Below are 14672 nucleotides of genomic sequence, written 5' to 3'. Positions count from 1 at the left end.
AGGAAGGGGGCTGGGAAGGTGGCTCAGTGGTAGAGCGCTTGCCTTTCATGCCTGAGGCCCTGGGTTCGATTCCTCAGCACCACATAAGCAAAAAGAAAAAAGCCGGAAATGGCGATGTGGCTCAAGTGGTAGAGCGCTAGCCTTGAGCTGAAGAGCTGAGAGACAGCACCCAGGCCCAGAGTTCAGGCCCCACAACCGGACCCAAAAACAAAACAAAACAAAAAAATTAAAATAAAATAAAATAAATAAAAAAAGGAACGGTGCTGGAGGTGTGGTTCAAGCAAGCATAAACTCTGACTTCAAATGCCAGTACTGGACAAAAAAAGAAGAAAAGAAACAAAAAGTCTCAGATGAGAAAGGGAAAGATTAGAGGTGGAATTAAGCTAAATCCTTCTATTTAAGAAAGAAAATGTGGCTTAAGTGCAACAGGAGTATGGTTGTTTTGAAAACTTCTGGGAGATAAGAGCAGAGTATGTGGGCTGGAACTAGTCACTTCAGAGAACAGTAGACAGACTTACCTTGCCAGGACAAGTCCATTTACAATCACATTCTTGAAAGGTGGTTGTCCAAAGAGGGCTGTGGCCAGCACCAACAGAGTATAAAACCTGTACAAAAAACAAAACAAAACAAAACCCTCAGGAAAACCAGAAAGAAATTGAAGCACAGGAAAAAAAAAGTATTGCTTACTAGATTGAACCTGTATTTGATACATTATACTTTTTGATAATCATCACATAAAGCAATTATTCTGATTGTACATCAGAATCATTTAGGATAGGCTAAGAAATACAGAAGTATAAAATTCACAGGTCAATCAAATTAGGAGTCTTTGGTTTGCAAAACAAAATTTGCTTTAAACAGTAATATGCTGACCCTCTTCTGCTACCAGGATCTCCAAAGGAGGGGGATCCTCACTTCTTTGGAGCCAGTGATCTGGCCAGAAATGCTTGCTGAGAACAGCTGGTATATATGGGACATTCTGATGGAAAAATATGTAAAAAACATTCAAGTAAAACTCAAAAGACTGGCTAGGCCGGGCACCAGTGGCTTATTCCTGTAATCCTAGGTACTCAGGAGGCTGACATCTGAGGATTGCAGTTCAAAACCCAGCCTGGGCAGGAAAGTCTGAAGACTTTTATCTCCAGCAGTGGCACAGTGGCTTAAGTGGTAGAGTGCTAGCCTTGAACTGAAGAGCTGAGGCCCAAAGTTTAAGCCCCACAAAAACAAAAAAAAAAAACCACTAGCTAGGTGCTAGTGGTTCATACCTATAATCCTAGCTACTCAGAGGATGAGACTTGAGGATCCTTCAAAGCCAGCTTGGGCAGATAGAAATCTGAGTCTCTGATCTCAAAGTAACCAGCAAAAAGCCAGAAGTGTGAGTCTCAAGTGGTAGAATGACAACCTTGTGAGGAAAAAACTAAGGAAGATCTTGAGGCTCTGGGTTCAAGCTCTAGTATCAATGCAAACAACAACAACAACAACAACAAAAAGTCTAAAGACTATATTACATATGTTACAGAAGTCTAGAAAAACCTTTATTTGGAGTTTGGACCAAGTACAAAACAAAGCGCTGAGCTTAAACCTCAGTATCAGTAAACAAAGCAACCAACCTACTTTTTTCTTTGTCAGGCACTATGCATTGCTCACACCCATGTTATTTATTATTATCTAGGGTGATGTTCTCATGCTACCCTACAAGAAACATGAACCCATGGAGAGGAGACTAGACTTTAATCTTAACATAACTATAGGCCCAGAAAGCCCTGTTTCCAAAGAGGCAGCCAGTCCTAAAGGAATAGGAAAAGGACAGAGAAGTCACAGGACTCAGTAAAATTTTAATATGTAATACTTCATCTTTCCTTAGAGAAACAAGCTCACTAGAAAATCATTTGCCCTTCCTAAAAACCCAGAACTTGTTTCTAGAGTCTGTTCTTATGGATAAATGGGTTGAAATCTGGAAACAGCTAGCTCATTGTACAACCCTACAGCATGAATCCATTAACTAACACAAGTTGAAAAAGCAGAAAATATCAATTGTTTAATTTTACTCAAAGCAGCATTAATAAGGGAAGTATTTAAGTAATGGACTAATGAACAGTCTGAAGCAGGGGGAATAACAGTCTGACTTGGCCCCAGCTACTAATACTGGCTTAATAAAATCAACCAGAACACTTGCAGGAAGAACAGGCATACCATCCTCTGGTTTGGTCAATGCCTTCAGCAATGAAATCTGCAGGAAAAGCATCTTCAAACTCCTTCTTGTTTTCAAATGGATAATGAACTTGAGCATAGGGCATGCTGCCACTCTCAAACCAGCAGTCAAATACTTCTGAGATTCGCCGCAATGAGCCTTTCCCACAACGGGATGGAATAGTAAGGTGGTCAATGCTAAAAACAAAAGTTGCAACTTTAAGTTAAGCACAATGGAACTTGCAGTTTAAGCATCAGTAGGAATCACAAAGCGCTGACAAGATTGCAGTTATGTACAATATTTTGGTCAATGAGGACGGTGTATACAAGTAATCTCATAAGATCATAATGTAGCTATAGAAATCCTGTCACTTAGTGACACTGTTGTAGTCCTAAAACTGTAGCACAATGTATCATTCACTTGTTTGTGAAGTACACAAACCTACTAAAGCTACAAGATGTGTAAAAGTACTGTATAGTACATATAAATATGCAGAGTCTATAGTACATAATAACAAAGACTGTAACTGACTTAAATATTTACTTTATGTATGGTTTGATTCCTATGTTAAAAAATAATATGCTCTATTATGCTACTGGCACCCATTTACAGCTTATGTTTAACATGTGTCTTGATGCCATCTAGAAGTTGACTATGTTGAATGATTGCTCTGTACCATCTAGGTTTGTGAAGCATGCTCTAGGATGTTTGTATCATAGCACAATTTTCAAAGAACACATACTATGAATAAATAATGCATGAACTATGTGCATTTGCAGACTGAAATAGCAGTTCTAAAAAGCTTTCAGAGAAAATGAACTATATAACTATAGGTGGGAATGAGAGGGAAAAACAAAGGGGTGACATCCAAAAAGAAATGTACTCTTTATCTTTGTACATTACCTTTATAATAACAATTAAAAATTAAATAAAAAAAAAAAGCTTTCAGGGAGCATCAGGAGTGTCCAGTCATACACCAAAGTCACCTGATGTTTTAATCAAAGAGAGAGGGCAACTTATCTCAGCTCGACATGAACTATCAACAAAGAAATTAATAAACTAGTGTTTTACAGGTACACCTGCAATGCACTACAGACTGTGTGGTAACAGGAGGATGACAGGACTGAAGTAATTCAAGCATTCAAAAACTAACCTTTCTCGGTGGAGATCTGAGATCTTTACTCCTGACATTTCTTCAAGTTCTGCCACGGATCCAATGCAAACTACCTATGAAAAAGCAAAGTGAAGAACAGGAGTTCCTTAGCGCCAGAGATCATGCTGAGTTAATTCATATAAATGAGACTCATGTTTAGTTTAAGAAATCTCTGATTTTCTTTAGAAGTTCATTAAGAACTATAAGCATGGCTCAAGTAGTAGAGTTACCTGTTCAGCAAGTGCAGAATTCTGAGTTCAAACTCCAGTACTGCCAAAAAGCCAAAACCAAACCTTAGTCTGGGCTGAAGGACATGGAAAAGGCAAATACTAATTTTTCTTTTCTTTTTTTTTATTGTGAAAATACTGTACAGAGGGGTTACAATTACATGGGCAAGATGAGTACATTTCTTATCAAGCATTGTAGCCTCCTCCTTTGTTTCCCCTTCCTATCCCATCCTTCCCCCACCCCCCAGCTCTCCTTCCCCACCCCCCAGCAAATGCTGATTTTGCTACTTTGTTACCCATACCTATACCAGAAGGTTCCTACATACAGATAATTTTAAATATTCAGTCATGGCGTGTGTGCGTGTGTGCTGGTACTGGTGTTTGAACTCAGGGTCCTGAGTCCTCTTTTGGCTTTTTTACTTATAGATGATGCTCTATCACTTGACTCATACTACATACAGAGAATTTTAAATATTCACAGTCATGGCGTGTGTGTGTGTGTGTGTGTATGTACGTACGTACGTGTGTGTGTGCGCGCGCGCGCGCGTGTGTGTGTGTGTGTGTGTACGTACGTACGTACGTATATACGTACGTACGTACGCTGGTACTCCTGAGTTCTCTTTTGGCTTTTTTACTCATAGATGATGCTCTATCACTTGACTCATAACCCCAGTGCAGCATTTTGCTAGAGATAAGGGTCTTTCAAATCTTTCTATCTGGGCTGGCTTCAAACTAAGATTCTCAAGATTAGCTTTCTCAGTAGCTAGGATGACAGGCTTGAGCCACTGGTGCATAGATGAATAGGTATTTTTGAAGGATTTACTAGATGCAAATCTCTGCCAAAAACAACCTTAATTTTATTCTAAGGCATCTTAGTTTCTTTCTGATCTGGCTCTTTAACTGGAATCCAAAGATAATTCTAGAACTAAATTACATACTAGATCATAACAAAAAAATCAGGATTGTATCTGGGTAAAGAGCTAAGAGGAGAGGCTATGGCACCTAGAATGTGATGATCATTTGACAGGAGCTGTACCAGCAGGAATGGCTGTGGCTTTCAGCCAGGAAGGGCTTCTGCTACCTACAGGTGCTCATGGCCTCTGTCATAATCTACTAATCTCTGGGGTACTATTGCTTATTATTGCTGCAAAGCTTGGCACTACACAGAAAGCCCTACCATGGAAGTATGTATGCATGATTATTTATCATCTATTTATACACACTTACACACACACACACACATCACAAAATTAGAAGTTAAAGGTCTACTATGCTTTGTTTAACTTAAAAAAAAAAAATCGCCAAGTTTTCCTTTAACCTTAGGTTAATGCTACAGTGATTAAGAGGACATCAAGAGAAATCAATACAACACAAGAAGTAAACAATGGGGATTTCCCTGAGGAAAACACACAAAAACACTGTGTATACGTGTGCGTGCGTGGGCAGGTGTTGATATTGGCACTTGAATTCAGTGCCTGGGCACTATCCACTAGCTTTTTCCCTCAAGGCTGGCACTCTACCACTTAAGCCACAATTCTACTTCCAGCTTTTTGGTATTTAGTTGGAGATATGAGTATCACACTTTCTTGCATAGCTGGCTATAAGCCATGACCCTCAGATTTCAGCCTCCAGACTAGCCAGGATTACAGACATGAGTGACTAACAACTGGCTACCAACTGAATTTTTCTTTTTTTTTGTTCTATTCCTGGGGGTCGTTAACTCAGTACCTGTGTGCTATCCCTGAGTTTTTTTTTAAACGCAAGGCTAACATTCTACTATTTGAGCCATAACACCCTTTCTGCTAAAGGTCTCACAAATCTGCCCAGCTGGCTTCAAACTTCAATTTTCAGAGCTTAGCCTCTTGAACAGCAAGAATTACAGGCTTGATCTACTGGCACCTGGTCAAATTGTGTTCTTGTAAAATAAAAATTAAAACTCTAAAACTAGATTCTTCTATCATCCCACGAGGAAATAAAACAAAACACTAAGTAAGAAAGCAGCAGCAGAAAAAAAAAGCCGTATTTTTATACCACATTCATAAACCACAAAGTAGCAAAAGTGAGCATAAAGACATATGATGCTACCTCACCTCCTTCAAGTCTTCACTGACCCACAGTGGGATGGGGGTGCCCCAGTATCTGTTTCTGGAAATTGCCCAGTCATGTGCATCTTTTAGCCAATTTCCAAACCGCTTTTCTCGCACAAACTCTGGGACCCTGCCATAAACAGATTATCAATTACGTAAGAACCTATGTAAGACAAAAGCCTATGTGCAATTCTTTGTGGACTGAACACTCTAGAAATGCTGAGCTCACTGCAAGAAACATGTCTTCTGGATATGTCTTCAGTACATGCAACCACCTGTGCTGTCACCACTGATTCTTAGCATACATGCCTGCCACACTCACCTCTCCACCTTCCTCTCAGCTCAAGATCCAGTAATACGGCAATTTCCTCAGCTTGCGGTTTCTCACCTGTCTTTGCTGTCTCTCCTTCTCTGCCATCCCTCCCATTCCCAGTATTATTGCTTCTGACAAAAGAAAGCTCCTAATCCCTAGAGGTTTGGCTCCATATGATCCTTACTAAACATAGGAATGAGTCAGAGCACTCCAAGGCTCTCGAGTTATTCTCTTCTTCTTTTTTTTTGGGTTGGTTATGGGGCTTGAACTCTGGGCCTGGGTGCTGTCCCTGAGCTCTTCAGCTCAAGGTGAGCACTCTACCACTTGAGCCACAGTGCCTTTTCTGGTTTTCTGGTGGTTAATTGGAGATGACTCTTCTGCCTGGGCTGGCTTTGAACTGTGATCCTCAGATCTCAGCCTCCTGAGAAGCTAGGATTACAGGTGTGAGCCACCAGCATATGGCTTTCTTCTTCTCTTCATTATTAAAGTTAGCATTCTACACAAATCAGTTTCTATGCCCACAGCCATCTTTACTATCATTCTGTACCCAGTACCTCACACACTGGAGAACTAATGAGCTTGCTATCCATAGAAATTCAAAACTTGTTTTAAGAAAGATGAGGATGCTTTTACTATATTAGAAAAATTACAACTTGTAAACCACATCCTCTATTATCCATTCTCCCAAAATCCAACGTATTGTTGAGGCCTTGTGGGAAGTACAAATTTCAGTGTAAACCCCCAGTGAAAAATGTTTTTTGAAATACATAAAGCCTTTTTCCATTTTTGTACACACAGGCTGAAAGGATGTAATTTCCCTCAGATGTCTGTGTTGTGACATCTCCACAAAGACAAGAGCAGGATGCATCACCTACTCCAGGACTAGATGTGATAAAGCATTAAGCTTTGGCAGATACAGACTAAAATAATGCTTATCATGAAATTAGACTCTTGAGTATAATCTCAGGGTCATTTCCCAGCAAGTGGCAGTTGCTTATTTCCATTGTATGTATAAGTAAAGGTCTGGCTCTGGCATTGTTCCTGACCTTTTTTGCTCATGATTAGCACTCTACCACTTGAGCCCCAGCTCCACTTTTTACTTTTTGGTGGTTAATTAGAGATAAGGGTCTCTTAGACTTTCTTGCCTATCCTGGCTTCAAACTGTGATCCTCAGATCTTAGCCTCTGAGTGGTTAGGATTACAGGCATGAGCCACTGGTATTCTAGTTGTCATGTTTCAAAAAATATAATTTTATTGTTGTTATTAATGTGCTGTACAGAAGTATTATCATTTCATAAGTCAGGTAATGAGTACATTTCTTTTTTGGACAGTATCACCTCTTTCTTTACTTTCTCCCAGTTTCCTCCTCTGATCCCTAACTACAAGTTACATAAGTCATTTTTCACATAGTGGACAATGAATAGCAAAATTTCAATTGTTCACCATTGTTTTAAAAAAAGGTCAATGCTTCCTTGCATGCTGTATTGTAAGAAGAGTATTACTTTTGTCCTAAAATATTGAATTATTTTGTGTGACAACATATGGAATAAAGACAACTGATACAATAAACAACAAAAGATGACTATTAATTTGGAGGGAGTATGACTTACTATTAATTTGACCATTAATTTGAAAAGGACAGTATGAGTAAACATCTCATGCTTACCAATAACACAGGTCGTTGTTCTTCAGAAGCTGGTCCGCCATGTGCTCCACGCGCACAAACCAGCTGGGCACCGCTTTGTAAATGAGAGGGGTATCTGACCTAAGAACAATGAATCACAGATACAGCTGGGTAGATAGGGGCATGCAGGCACCCAGAGGAAGATCAATTTTCATTCTCTTACTAACATCACCACCGTCTTCTCAGCTAATATTCACTTTCATTATATAAACATCTGTCTCCAAAACTGTTCAGCTCCCTTCATGATACAAGAAGCTAAAAGCTAAAATAAGAGTAAGATTAGAGCCAAGTTCTTGTGACTCATGCTTGTAGTCTTAACTGCTCAGGAGGCTGAGATCTGAGAATTTCGGTTTGAAGCCAGCCTGGGAAACAAATCTGTGAGACTCTTATCTTCCATCAATCACAAAAAGCTGGAAGTAGAGGTATGGCTCATGTGGCAGAGTACGAGTCTTGAGCAAAAAGCAAAGTAAAAATGTTAGGTTGAGTTCAAGCCCTAATGCTGGCAGAAAAAACAAACCACTACCACCACAACAAAACAACAACAAAAAATAGGATTAGAAATAAAACAGTTCTGTTCATGAGTTTTTTGAGGTGTGATATGAATGTTAACACAGAGAAAGAAATGTGGAGAATGAATTTTAGGCTAATAAATGTTACACTTGCATCTGAATATTTATGTTGTTATTTCCGCCCTGCATGCTGGTTATTGAACTCAGACCTAGGCACTGTGTATTAGCTTTTTTGTTTGTTGGTTGGTTGTGGGGCCTGAACTCTGGGCCTGAGCGCTGTCCCTCAGCTCTTCAGCTCAAGGCTAGCATTACCACTTAAGCCAAGCACCACTTCTGGCCTTTTCTGCTTATGTGGTGCTGATGAATCGAACCCAGGGCCTCATGCATGCAAAGAAAGCATTCTACCACTAAGCCTCTTTCCCAGCCCCTGTCCATTAGCTTTTTGCTTAAGCTTGGTGCTCTACAACTAGCTCTACTAGCTTTCTGAATTAGAGATAAAAGTCTCAGACTTTCCTGCTTGGGCTGGCTTTGAACTGCAGATCTCAGCCTCCTGAGTAGCTGATTATGGGCACAGACCACTGGACCCAGTCTACATTATGATCTTCTATTAAAATCTGACAAAACCATTAGTTTCTCAATAAATCCTACTATAGAATTGCAGAAATATTGGTCAGCCTAAAACCAAATGTAGTGACAACACAGATAAATTTACATATCTCTTCTTTCTGTTTTTAATTTGGGGGTTGTTACTGGGGTCTGAACTTATTAGGATTTGACTTGCTGGGCAGGTCTTCTGCTACTTTAGCAGGTGTGCCAGCAAGTATGTCTATTTTTGTCACAGTATACTTAGGGAAAGAGACAATTTAATGCATTTATAAAACTCTTCCAATTGAAATAAGGGGAATTTCTAAGCACTAATTGTAGGATACACATAAAATGGACCTACAGATTTAAAGGTACAGCACACACAAGTATACAAACACACTTGAAGCTCTACTACAAGTCTTTTTCTCCTCTTACCTCCAGCAGAACGGGTAGCTGTGAGTGAAAGTGCTGGCAATAAGAAGTCGGCCATGTTCCTTAAGTGTTCTGATGATATTTTTGTCAGCATCCTTTTTTTTAAAAAAATAGAAAATTTAGTCAGTAAACAACATACCATACTCAGTAACAATGCAATTATATTACTAAATTCTGACCTTTTGTTGTGAAATAAAAGACACAAGTAACACATTTCATTTAAAATTAGTCTGTTTAAGTCAGGCTCAGTGGCTCATATCAGTAATCCCAACTCTCAGGAAGAAGGGATAGTCAGCACAGGCAAAAGATTTAATGAAACTCCTATCTCAATCAAAAAGCTGAATGTGGCGGCCCATGGCCGAGGTCCCAGCTACTCAGGAGGCCATAGGTAGAATGTTCTTCAGAGGCTGGTCTAGACAAAAACATAAGGCACTATTCAAAAAAATAGCTAAAGTAAAAAAGGTCTGGAGGCAAGACCAAGTGGCAGAGCAACCATAAGGCCCTGAGTTCAAACCTAATTTTGCCAAAAATACAACACACACACACACATACAAAAATATATGTACATATTATACATATATACAATGCTCTGTTCAGGGGACAAGATACAACTCAGTGGTAGAAAGCTTGCCTAGCATGCATAGGGCTCTGGGTTCAATCCACAGCAAAACAAAAAAACAGCAGCAACTAAAAGCAAACTGCTCATTTTTAACCATTCAAGTATTTTAAGTACTTAATATTACATTCCACAACACTTAAGGTGGTGAAGGTTTCCATCAGAAATGATTTAGGGTCAAAAGATAACTTTATGAGACATAAATCAGATTTTCTGACTTCTATATCTAAAGCTAAAGCAACATTGCCTCTAAGATGACTCTTTGAGAGGAGCTGATATGTAGTGGGAAAAAAATCCAAAAACACAAAATAAAAATAACTTATTGGATTGATTATAACTCAGTTATAAATAATGAAGGATATCAATTAGTTGCACTAACTTCCTCAGTGGGGGAAAAAAACCTGATGAAGTAAGTATGATAAGACCAAATCTTCTACATCATATGAACTACAGACCTTCACATACTGTCCCATGAAATCTGTCACTTCTGCTGTGAAGCAGCCTGAAGCATCCACAGGGCAAATGGGGACTGAGTCTTTCTGAATAATGTTGGCATCCATACAGACTCGATAGTCATCCTGGGAAAGGCAACAGGAGGCAGGGTGGAGAGAATAGAACAGAAAAAACAAACAAAAAAAAGTGGTTGTGGAGAAAGAAGGAAGCATAAGATAGATTTGGGAGGATTTTTCAATATTTCAGTATCTATACTGGATCACTTCAGCCTCTTAACTGAAGATGACACAATTTCATTTAGAGAATGAAAAGCCTCAGAGCCAGGCAGAAATCAGACCATCCAGCCCTATTTTCCCCACCATTATAGTGACACAAAACTGTCCTAAAACTAAATCAAATTTGACTTGTCATAACAGCAAATAAGTACAGCTAGGAAAGAAAAGTAATACACAGGTATGAGGCATGAACTATTTAGTACATGGGACTAATATACACACAGATGAAATGTCCCTTACACCCTTGTCAAGAGACACCCTAAAGGATGGCCACAGTGATCTAAATTAAATAAGTAAACTGGCCTCAGATAGCATAGCTGCCCTAGATTACCATCATGCTTCATAATATGTGTTAATAATTAATAATAATTAGAGCTCTAGTCAGGCAATGGTCTGAGCACTTTACCACATTAGCTTATCTCACCCTAACAAGGATGCTGGGAGAAGGCAGACTGGTTAGGATGGGAACTATATATACAAGTTTCCTGAGCCATCTGGGGGCAATGAGCCAGAAAACAGGCTAACCCAATGGATTAGACAGAGTAAAGAACTTTAGCTCCACAGCTTATCATCCTATGATATTTACTTCTCACAAACATTCATGGAATTATGTTACTCACAGCACCGAAGTAAGGGGCTTGATGCACAACCCCTGTGCCTTCTTCCTCTTTCACATAGTGGTCAACAAGCACAGTGAAAGCACCCTTCTCTTTATACTGGAAAAGAAAGGCCAGTATGTATTAGGGTACAATACAATGGGTTCAACTATCATAAGAACCTGAAAACAAAACATTCAACATGTAAAGTTATTTTTAGATAAGAGTTCACCATTATTATAGGTTGGAAAGAAACATATTGATCTGGTACTCCATTTCCTTAGATCATGGCTTACCACATACATAGGACATAATTATCTGAAAACTTGCAGAAAAATTTTCTAAACTCTCTGACCAAATAAGTGGACCTTTTCATTACTCCCAACCTCCACAATTGTCCCAGTGTGAGTTTATTGTACTGTCTCAAAAAACTTGTTCCCTCCCTAGCACAAAAAAATGCTGGGTTCAATCTTCAGCACCAAAAAGTGCTTTCCCGAAAAAGTACTCCCTAAATAATTCACTTCCTAGTGCATTTTCAGTCAATATGTGTGCTTTGGTTCTCCTTTTCCTTTAAATTGAGTTCAAGCTCTTTAGACATTAAAGTAAAATATGTCATTACATAATCATGCCTGTAATCCAACTAGAAGTGAGGAGGCTGAGATCAGAGAATTTGAAGCCAGTTCAGGAAGAAAAGCCAGAAACATTCTATCTCCACCATGGCTCAAGTTCTAGTGGACCAGACAAGCAAGTTAGCCCAGCAAGCTCAAAACCTTAAGTTCAAGTGTTGATTGACACCAGTGCACACACACAAACATGCAAGAAAACACACACACACACACACACACACACACACACACACACACACACACACACACACACACACACAAAATATTTCTGGCCCTACTATTTCAGAATAAAGCTTAAGTGGCTTGTCCAAATCACATGGGCTAAAGTGATAAAACCTGAAGAAACCTCTTCTGGCTTATCAAATGAGATGTTCTTTTTAACTACACATATCATGGCATTCTGCTTCCTTACATCTTAAAACTGAATCTTTAATTGCTCTAACTTAAGTCACCTTGAAATAATTTAAAAAAAAAAAATTTTTTTTTGGGTCCAGTTGTGGGGCCTGAACTCTGGGCCTGGGCGCTGTCCCTCAGCTCTTCAGCTCAAGGCTAGTGCTCTACCACTTGAGCCACAGCGCTACTTCCTGCTTTTTCTACTTATGTGCTACTGAGAAATCAAACCCAGGGCCTCCTGTTTGCAAGGTAAGCACTGTACCACTGAGCCCCTTCCTAGCCCCGACATCGTAGGTTCTTAAAATCATATGCATACAGGAAAAACCATGGAGTATCAATGGATCTAATTATAAGTGAAGAAAGGCATCACTGCCCTCTGGTCTCTAAATATCCATTTCAGAATATACCCAAGCTGGGCTGGGAAGGTGGCTCAGTGGTAGAGTGCTTGCCTTGCATGCCTGAGGCCCTGGGTTCGATTCCTCAGCACCACATAAATAGAAAAAGCCGGAAATGGCACTGTGGCTCAAGTGGTAGAGTGATAGCCTCGAACTGAAGAGCTGAGGGACAGTGCCCAGGCCCTGAGTTCAAGCCCCATAACCAACAATAACAAAAAAAGAATGTAGGAAAAAAAAAAAGAACATACCTAAGCTGAGTCTGGGCAGCCTTCCTGGCTAGCTCAGCACATACCACTAAGGGCTGCAATGCTGTCCCTAAGGCAGCAAATATAATCATAGCTCCACTTAAGATTTCAGAACAGGAGCTGGGAAGGTGGCTCAGTGGTAGAGCACTTGCCTTGCATGCATGAGGCCCTGGGTTTGATTCCTCAGCACCACATAAGCAAAAAGAAAAAGCCGGAAGTGGCGCTGTGGCTCAAGTGGTAGAGCACTAGTCTTGAGCTGAAGAGCTGAGGGACAGTGCCCAGGCCCAGAATTCAGGCCCCACAACCGGCCTCCCCTTCCCCCCCAAAAAAAGAAAAAAAAAAAAAGATTTCAGAACAGTTGAGTGCTAGTGGTAATCTTAGCCTACTCAGAAGGTTTAGATCTGAGGACTACAACTTGAATCTAGCCTAGGCAGAGAAGTTTGTGAGACTCCTATCTCCAATTAGTCATGACAAAAAATCCAGAAGTAGAGTTGTAGTTCAAGTGGTAGAGTGCCAGCTAAAAAAAAGATAAAAAGCTAAGAGACAGAACCTAAGGCCCGAGTTCAAGCTCCAGTGCCAGCACACATACACATACACAGAAATATTTCAGAACAGTGTAATTTAGGTGTGTATTATGCAATTTGGTCCCAAGCAGAACATACAGTATTTGCATAAAATTCACTAAAGGTCTGAAGATAAATCAGGAAGCTTATTTAGTGGATAGGTGCTATTCACTTTATTCCAATATATACTGGGTGATTATTCCAGAGAGAAGTTTGACTTCAGCTGACTGTTCCTGTCTAGGGTAGGTAGCCCTGTGTATTGCTGTGAGTGAGCCAAGTTTTCCTGTTGTTTTTTTCTTTCTTTCTTTTTTGGTCAATCGTGGGGCTTGAACCAAGGCCTGAGCACTGTCCCTGAGCTATTTTTTTTTGTCGGTCGTGGGGTTTGAACTCTGGGCCTGGGAGTTGTCCCTCAGCTCTTCAGCTCAAGGCGAGGGCTCTACCACTTGAGCTACAGTGCCACTTCCGGTTTTCTGGTGGTTTATTGGAGTTAAGAGTCTCACGGTCTCTCCTGCCCGGGCTGGCTTTGAACCGCGATCCTCAGATCTCAGCCTCCTGAGTAGCTAGGATTACAGGCGTGAGCCACCAGCGCCCGGCTCCCTGAGCTATTTTTTTTTTCTTTTTTTTCTTTTTCCTGCTTATGTGGTGCTGAGGAATTGAACCCAGGGCCTCAGGCATGCAAGGCAAGCGCTCTACCACTGAGCCACCTTCCCAGCCCCATCCCTGAGCTATTTTTGTTCAAAGCTAGTGTTCTACCATTTTGAGCCATAGTGCCACTTCCAGTTTTTTGGTGGGTAAGTGGAGATAAGAGTTTCACAGACTTTCCTGACCAGGTTAATTTTGAACAGTGACCCCCAGACTCCCGAGTAGCTAGGATACAGGTGTTAAGCCACCATTGCCAGGCTACTGAGATTCTTAATAGGGTTGTAATTTGGAAATATAAAGAGTCTCTCAGATAAGGAAGAGATTTTCAACAATGAACATGTATGATATACAAAAGAATGTAGGCAAATTTTTCAAAGGCATTTCAAAGAACTTCTGTTAAAGAAGGCATTTTAGTTCAGACATGAAGCAGGAAAAAAAGGATGTTTAAAATGGGAGGAAAACTTTATGAAAAAAGATGGAAAAAAAATGAGTCAGTGGGCAGCAGGGCAAGGGTGCATTGGTAAATGGCCAATGGCTTGCAAAGAGAATGGGTCAAGGGTAGAACACACAGAAATGTTGGACTTCAACTTGAAGGAGGTCATTAAGCAGAAGTTGAAAGATGTAAGGAATCAAGATAGAGAACACCCTGCTGTCAAGATACCAATGAAAAAGGAGGTTGCTGTCTTC

General features: G+C 40.2%; 1 protein-coding gene across 2 annotated transcripts in view; it reads right to left on the bottom strand.

Annotated features, from left to right (window-relative positions):
* The window catches only part of Iars1 (isoleucyl-tRNA synthetase 1), a 72789-nt gene that overhangs the window by 34123 nt on the left and 23994 nt on the right, over window positions 1-14672 (bottom strand). For both annotated transcript variants that reach the window (XM_042686566.1, XM_042686565.1), the window contains exons 10-17: window positions 11146-11241; window positions 10253-10375; window positions 9185-9276; window positions 7638-7736; window positions 5662-5788; window positions 3345-3418; window positions 2194-2388; window positions 519-605 (exon numbers count right to left, since the gene is read on the bottom strand). In XM_042686566.1, coding sequence (XP_042542500.1) covers window positions 519-605; window positions 2194-2388; window positions 3345-3418; window positions 5662-5788; window positions 7638-7736; window positions 9185-9276; window positions 10253-10375; window positions 11146-11241 — 893 coding nt within the window. The remainder of the gene's footprint in view (window positions 1-518; window positions 606-2193; window positions 2389-3344; window positions 3419-5661; window positions 5789-7637; window positions 7737-9184; window positions 9277-10252; window positions 10376-11145; window positions 11242-14672) is intronic.

This window comes from Dipodomys spectabilis, unplaced genomic scaffold (assembly GCF_019054845.1).
Source record: "Dipodomys spectabilis isolate Male_0828 unplaced genomic scaffold, ASM1905484v1 ptg000098l, whole genome shotgun sequence".
In the NCBI taxonomy this organism is placed as follows: domain Eukaryota; kingdom Metazoa; phylum Chordata; class Mammalia; order Rodentia; family Heteromyidae; genus Dipodomys; species Dipodomys spectabilis.
Note: the sequence above shows the minus strand (reverse complement) of the source record. Positions and strands in the feature narration are given on the sequence as shown.